This window comes from Pinus tabuliformis, chromosome 4_2, assembly GCF_031772625.1.
Source record: "Pinus tabuliformis cultivar Carrire ecotype Pingquan chromosome 4_2, CPIR1, whole genome shotgun sequence".
NCBI lineage: Eukaryota > Viridiplantae > Streptophyta > Pinopsida > Pinales > Pinaceae > Pinus > Pinus tabuliformis.
In genome coordinates, this window is record NC_142304.1 from 869,783,282 (window position 1) to 869,791,368 (window position 8,087).

At 39.3% G+C, this 8,087-nt stretch overlaps 1 protein-coding gene across 1 annotated transcript in view; it reads left to right on the forward strand.

The window, feature by feature from the left end:
• LOC149172418 (putative protease Do-like 14) overlaps nucleotides 1–7,841 on the forward strand; it is a 349,659-nt gene extending 341,818 nt beyond the window's left edge. The window contains exons 9-11 of the mRNA XM_089424320.1: nucleotides 6,563–6,683; nucleotides 7,041–7,133; nucleotides 7,226–7,841. Coding sequence (XP_089280446.1) covers nucleotides 6,563–6,683; nucleotides 7,041–7,133; nucleotides 7,226–7,345 — 334 coding nt within the window. The 3' untranslated portion in view covers nucleotides 7,346–7,841. The remainder of the gene's footprint in view (nucleotides 1–6,562; nucleotides 6,684–7,040; nucleotides 7,134–7,225) is intronic.
• The last annotated feature ends 246 nt before the right edge of the window (nucleotides 7,842–8,087 follow it).

The following is an 8,087-nucleotide window of genomic DNA, read 5'->3' on the forward strand; positions in this document are numbered from 1 at the left end:
CCTACCCAAAGAGTAGTTGATGAAACCGTGTTCATTGTAGTAGACGTGACTTGCAGTAGTGATAGGAGGCAACCCTCTTGGATTCTTGAAGTGTAGATGCTTTAATGGACTAAGCCACTACTAGTGAGCAGTACAGAAGCGAAGGACTGCAGGACTAGATACGACATAGAAGCTCCAACAAAGATTGTAACTGTATCTTGTAAACCATAAACTGTTGTATTACTCAGTTTGTTTAATATAAAGAAGATTGGGATTGTACATATTGTACAGTTTTGTTTAAAATTGTGTATATTGTGCATATGTGATTTACTGCTTTATATTTCCACTGTGCAAAGTAGTTTATGGTTGAGATTCTTGGTTTGGTAGCATCAATGATTTTAAGACTCTAACCTAGACCCAAGGCCGTGGAAATTCAACACGCAACACCAGACTGGCCTACACACTCTTGCTAGAGCTTGTAGATCTACTGCTGCTCAACTAGTGAGAATTTAGACTCCTTGACTGGAAGTCCTCTAAGGAAGAATTCCCTCAACTGTGTCTCTCTCTTCCCTCTGATATCTTTCTGCCCAACAACTGCCTGCAAAAAACTGCATCCCACCAAAAACCCCTCTTCACTGAATCTTTTGCTGCACTGCTCCCTCTGCGGTTGACAAATCTCGATTTGGAAATCCTACCTCTCTGTCCACTCACTCAGAGAGAGATTTACCACGAAATTATTTCCCTTTGGGCCTGGACTGTGCAAACCCTCAGGGGATTTCAATTGCTGCCTCTATAGGAATTTCGAACTCCCTTCCACCTTCAGCGCTGGGCTCTTTTGACATTGTTCTCTTGTTTCACCTCCAGCTCTGATACCATGTGAAAATTTGGATGCTCAAATTTCTACTGCAACAATTGATTAAGTTTCTCCTACTTGTTAATTTCTAAATCAAGTTACTTACTTTTTCCTACAGTAAATATCAAAACTAATACATTGCAGTCTACACCATTTCAATTATAAGAGGAAACAAGAAACTGAACAAGAAAGATATACACCACATCTACACAGTTATTTTTGGACAAATGTCCCCAAAAAAACCAAATGCTGGAAAACCGGTGCAACAATTGAGAGTTTTATTATTATGCAGTAGTAATTTCTGAATATAATCTCTGGATACCCTCCCGAAAATCCAGTTACAGAGAATATCACTGATAGAGAGATTTGTGAGATTACCTCACATTATCACTGAAAGTCCTGGCTGATCCAACCCTTGAATGAACAGCCCTTGGCTGCCACTGCATTGCCTTTGCGCAGTGTTTGCGTTAGCCCAACGTCACACTGTTTAGGACCTGCGTCCCTCTTCCTAGCTGATCGATTTGCCTCGGAGATTCTGACTTCTGCTCTCCCGGTCTCACACCCTGGGCTCGAGCTACAAAAATCGAACCCTCCAGCAAATTTCAGACTCCCTCAAGGTTTCTGCGCTGCCCCTGCGTCAGCCTAGGCTGCCTCGGCATGGCTCTGCATCAGCCTCTCTAGCTCTGCGCTACCTCTACTGGATCTCTCTCTCTCTTCTCTACTAAGTATTCTCTGGCGGGGAAAGATTTCCCTTTGGATACTATCCTTGCCCCTCTCTACAAAAGATCACTATCGAAAATCTCTCTGGCAGTTGCTCTGCTTCAGAAAATTGAACTTTTTATCTCCTCTCTGTGTGTTCTCTAAGTGCCCCCTCTAGCCTCTTCTTATATCTTTCTGTTGGACAACCAACGACCCTGATTAACTTCTAATCAATGGCTTAGATCATTTTGGCTTGATCCTTGTCTTCTTCTAGGAGTTATACCCATAGTTTAGATTAATATCCATTAATTATTTTAATTTCCTAAGTTTAGACTTAGGGTCCCATTAAAAATAATTAATTATTTTAATAAAACTGTCTCTGGGTGGAATTTCCGAAAAAAATTCCTAGGTATTGGAGAATGCATGTGTCTAAGCCTCCTTGCAAATTTTGAGACTTAGAGCACATCCAATGCTACCAGAAATCAACAGTTCTAAGTGACGACTTGGATAGTTGGTGACCCAAGACTAGTCTTTTGCTTACTCCAGTTAGGGGGTACTTGACCATATTGCCAAAGGGTATTTGGCTAGTGGGTGACTAGATCCTTTGCAAAGGATATTTGACAAGTGGGTAAGTAGATCCTTTGCATGATGTTGATGCAGGATGCATTCAACGTGGTTTTGGAATAGAACATGAAGTGGATGGACACATTAACATAGCGGGCTCATTCAATCTTTTCTTGGGATGGAGAAAATTTTCAGCAAAGTAGGCATCTGAGGAAGTTAAGGTGAATACCTCTCTAGCTAAGAGGGAGTGTTCATATTTTGTGTAGCTTCGGGAGGTATTTCCTAGCTACAAACCAGCCCATGAAAATGAGGGAAATTAAAATTTGAAATTTGAATTAAATTGCTCAAGTCGGCCCAACTAAAGGACTTGCCCCTTGGGCACCACAAGAACAATATAAATTAGCACTCAACCTCCTCATTTGGACACACAATTCGGATCATCACAAAACATCTATTCTTTTGCTCACACATGTGAGAGAGGAGAAGTCTTCTGAAGTTTGACCAAGCTCTTTTGGAGTGTTTGACTAGTGTTGACCGAGATTCTTCGGATCTGTTTGACTAAGTTTTGGGCAGAGGTTGACCAAGATTTTATGGGCAGTTTGACCGAATTCTGAGTTAGTTTGACCATGGTTTGACCAAGATTCTGATCTATTTGACTAAGTATATTTTGGGTAGTTTGACTGCAGTTTGACTGAATCTCTAGGTAGTTTGACTAAGTTTCTTGGCAGTAGCAGGGGGCTGAAATTCAGCCTGTTTGACTCAGGGTTGACCAAATATGTGGGCAGCTGCAGGAGGCCGATTTTAGGCTTGTTTGCCCAGGTTTGACCTATTCTAAATTGTTGATCTAGGTTGACCAAGTTTTGACTTGAAAAAATAGATTGTACTTTTGCTGAATTGAATTATTTCTCCTCGAAAAGATCGCTAGGTTTTCTCCCCAATTTGGGTTTCCTAGGTAAATTTGGTGTCTACTATGCATGCTTTTTCTACTGTGATTTTTAATGTTTCCGTTGCATCTACTGTTGAATTTTCTGAGTGTAATTGCTTAATGATGTTCTGAAAATATCATTGGATGTAATTATCAGTGGCAGACAATTGTGCTTGTCTAAATTAGCACTAGAAAATCAACAAATTTTGCTTGACTTGGAGAGTGCAATGAACCTTCTTTCTGGAGTGGAGGATGTGAGACGTTGCTTTGGGGAATGCAAATGCATCGTGAATTGTGACTGCCATGAAGAATGATGGCCATCACCAAAAGGTGTCCATACTTAAGAGAAATGGGCCATGTGGGGAACAAGAAATAGGTGTGCTAGTACAGTAATGAGATGGGTGTTTCCACCCTTAGTGTGATCACCTTTACAACACTAATACAATATGTGTTTCTTTATGCCATGTGCCCTAATAGATCCACCTCCATGATGCCTGCATACCAATGGTCACCTTTACAGTGCTAATTCAGTATGTGTTCCTTTAAGCAATGCGTCCTAATAGATCCACCTCCATGATGCCTATGCCTACATACCAACCCAAGACATAGACATGTCCATCAAAGCAGGGAGTTACTGCCTACTAGGGGGAAGTCAGCAAAGCCATAAAACCAAGCACCATGAAGATGAACTCAAAGGACCAGGTATTGTCGTATGTTGGAATTTCTAAGTCTATTTGTTAGAAATCCTTCATGTACTTTCTGATTTATTTCTTCCTACTTGTTATGTTAATTACCAAGTTATTTGCCATGTAAATACTGAAAATAAATACAAGTACATGCTCAACACATATAGATCATCAACTGAAGAAAAAACAAGCACACAAGTGACATCACTATTTTTGGACTAATGTCCCCGGAAAAACCCAATGTGGGAAAACCGGTGCAGCTATTTGAGGGTTTTATTATTAAGCAGTTTCAAAATACAATCTGGGTTCCAGAAATGGCTCACCCAACAGAGAATTCTCTCGATAGTAGTACCTCTAAGTCGGAGACAAATATTCCGGATAAAAACCCCGGATGAACAATCCCACAACTCTCAGCTCCAATCTTCCCCACAAAATGTCGCAGCGTCTACCTCTTGAGACTGTGTCAACCTCTCTGGCCCAACGTCAGCCCAACTAGCCCTGCGTCAGCCTATGGAGCCTCTGTGTCACCCACGCTGGCTCTCCTCAGGCCCTGCGTAGTTTCTGGCTGCCTCTGTGTGGCTTCTGGCTGCCTCTGCATGGCCTCTAGCTGGCTTTGCGTCCCTCTTTCTCCGGCTTCTGCACTGATGCTCCCGGCACCCTCTCTGCCTCTCTACTTCTGTATTCATTGCCCCTCAGCTACAACTTTGATCACTCCTTCGAATTCCTCAGCAAGCCCTGCCCCAGAAAATTGAATTCTTGATCAATTCAGTGTATTCTCCAAGTGACCCTCAAGCCTCCTCTTATACTTTTGTCGTTGACATTTCAATAGCCAAGATTAAGTCCTTAATCAACGGCTAAGATTAGATCTGACTTGATCCATGACTTTTGGACCATTCTAACTTAGTTTTATATTTATTCACATTAATATTTTATTTTCCCTAAGTTTAGACTTAGGGACTTCATTAAAAATATTAATTATTTTGATATCTTCTAAATCGGTTAGATTCTGCCCAAACCATTTCTAGGTATTGGAGATATCATGTGCTTTAGCTTCTCCACCAATTTTCGTCGCTAGAGCACATCCGATGCTACCCCAAATCTAAGTCACATGACACGAGGATATGAGACACGGAGGACACGTAAATACGAGTATTCAATACAAAACACAGCAACCTGGAAATAGGACACGGGGGACACGTTATATATATATATATATATATATATATATATATATATATATATATATATATATATATATATATATATATATATATATATATATAAATACCGAAATATAGCTTTTTATCCATATTAAATTGCAGGTTGCAGCTTATCTAATCAAATTAAAACATAATTACTTCTCAAAGTTCATAGTTCACTTTAAAAAAATAAATAGAATCAAAATTTACTATTTAGAAATTAGAATGTGATATGCTTGGTCTTGATTCTTGAATATTCAATGTTCATTGTTCATGTACAACTTACAAGCACATAAGAAAATGCCACAGCTTTTCCTTTCTCTCTAGATGTAGATGCTGGTGCTGGTGGAGTTGGCAGTGGAGTTTTCTATGCTCTAGAAGCTGAAGAACTAGAAGTAGGAGTTATAGGAGGTAGACCACGTCCTCTACTGGTGGCAGGGGTAGCCTGGGCAGGTGGTGTCACCTGGAAACATTACAATCTCCCAATCCTGAAATCCTGAAAAACTGATAAGTCTGCTGCATTTTGAATGAAATCTAAAATTCTACATTCTCCATATGAAATCCAATGAGGCCGGAACCACTCTCAAACATCATGAGTCATTTCATGGTAATGTTAAAAATTTAAGTAAAATGATGAAAATGAAGATTAATGAGAATGTCACTTTTACTTTAGGAATCTAACATTACCATGAATAGCATATCAATACTAGGGCCTAGACTTAATCATTAAGCTGCCCCATTCAAAAATTATTTGTTTATTTCAAAAAAAAATGCAGCTTATGCAAGCAACGTTTTCTATCAATGGAATACGCGTTTTGTAGATGCAGGACACGACGAAAACCGGCGAATACGTTTTACATTTTACAGGACACGATGAAAAACGTTTTCGACACGTTTTAGGGCTGTTTTCGTGTCCGACACGTAAAATACGGGACACGGGACCTTGGAGGACGTGTCCTGTGACTTAGCCCCAAATCAACACCGTACACCTAAGGGAAAGTAGCATACTTTTACACTTCATCCCACATGGCTTTGCAGGGCCATAAATTGCACACATTTGGGGTTTCAAATAGTGCAGTGCAAATTTTTTTGGGTACCCCTGTGGAAGGAGGGTTAGAAGGGAGTATTGACAGTCTGTAGTTGCATGCATATTCTGTAACTTTGCTGTTTTCAGTGTTAAAATATTTGCATTAGCTGTGTTTCATTTTATTTGATACTTGTTCAATCAATCTTTTGTGGCTGCTTGTAATATGGGGTGCTCATTGGTTAGTGAGACCATGAGATTATGGGTTTAACTGGTTGATCTTCCAATGATCCTGCTTGTTATTTCTATTCATTTCAACAATGGAAGTGTTTTGTTCTAAAACATTTTGCAGATTAGTTTGATTTTGTATAGGATTGTATATCTTATTCCTATTCGTTTAAAACTTGATCACATTTCCTATTGTGGATGTTTGTTGAAGATCTTGAAAGCCATAGAATAGTGAAATTTCTCTCATTTAGAGGAATTGGTCAATCTGCCTTAATGCTCCATTTTATTTGGTTCAGTGGATACTTATGAAGATGCACAAAGATTTTTATTGCATCATTGTGTTTTCAGTCTTTAAAATAATAGCCTAATAGAGCTATGGGCTACCTCTTAATTTTCATATTGCAGAAGAGTTGTGCGTCCGTGGCTGGGACTTAAGATGCTTGAACTGAACGAACTTATTATAGCTCAGCTTAAAGAGAGAGACCCAGCTTTTCCTGATGTAACAGAGGGTGTTCTTGTGCCACAGGTGAGCTACCTTGGGATAAAACTTGTGCATCTGTGGATTTGTTTTTGCTTTTTATTGCACTCGTTATGATCAAATGTTTATGCAATAAAGCTATAGTGGAAGTTAGTCAAAACATTCTTAATACACGGGAGGGTTTTACTTGGATGGTTGCTAATAAGGTCTTTGTGTTCTATTTCCTAATTCCGTTCTTGCATTAATAATTGAATTTTAACTCAGTTTACCTCTGTCTAATGCTTTTTTTTGCATATGGCAATTGAAAGCAGCATATACTGTATTTGATACCTTTCTGGCCTACCAAATTGATGGTACAAATTATGTTTTACATTTAAACATATGTTTTTGATTGAAACGTCATAGGTGACTCCTGGATCACCTGCTTATAGAGCTGGATTCCGTCCTGGAGATGTCGTAGTTCAGTTTGACGGGAAACCAACTAAAAGCATCAAGGAGGTGAGTTGGAGCATGTTTTTTTATAATCAGCAGCACACAACAATAGAGAAATCTCATGATTTCTAATTTCTTATATATATGGGCTACAACAGATTGTTGAGATAATGGGTGACAAAGTTGGAGTGGCTTTCAAAGTAATTGTGAAGCGATCAAATAATATGCAATTGACCTTGACAATAGTGCCAGAGGAAGCCAGCCCAAATCTATTTTGAGTACGAAGGGTAACATGCATTTTCTTTGCATTAATTGGACTGGGTTTTTGTGAAGCAATTCAATGCTGAATTTAAGAGATCTACCAATCCCAAGGCACGTGAATGGAAGCTGCCTCTTGGGCTTTGGATGCAGTAGTAATGCTACTCAGAGCTAAAAGATTCGGACTTCACTAAGCATTTCTTGATCTTTTGTACAGAGGAAGTTTAACTTCTCTATTGAACAGTTTTAATTATATCCATTGGACTTTTGGCGGCGCTGAGGTTTCTTTTGATTTTGTGTTGGATATTGCTACGTTTTGTTTGAACAGATCCAACAAATTTCTCTGTTATTCTTGCTTTTCCACTTCTCTTTATTTTCCGAGTGCTAACCTCAGTCTAAATTAGTGGAAATTGTAGAGAAGATTGTTTCAAGCAAAAACATGTGTTATTTTATGTTTCTTGAGATGAAACCTACCTTTGTAAGATCATCTAGTTTCTTTAGAATTCGACATTGATACTCGAGTAGCATAAGATCATCTAGTTTCTTTAGAATTCGATATACTCGAGGAGCATAACATGCTAAAGTAGGCCTATGTGTCACGTGTCCGTTGTCCAGTGTTGATGTGTCAGACACTTTGACATGCATTACACATTTGACATGTGTCCTTTTCCCTTCCAGGATATGTGCCAAACACATGGCCGCCATGCTGCCCTAGCGTGTCTGGATGTGTCAGAGACTCAAAACACCGAAAAAGTTGAACGA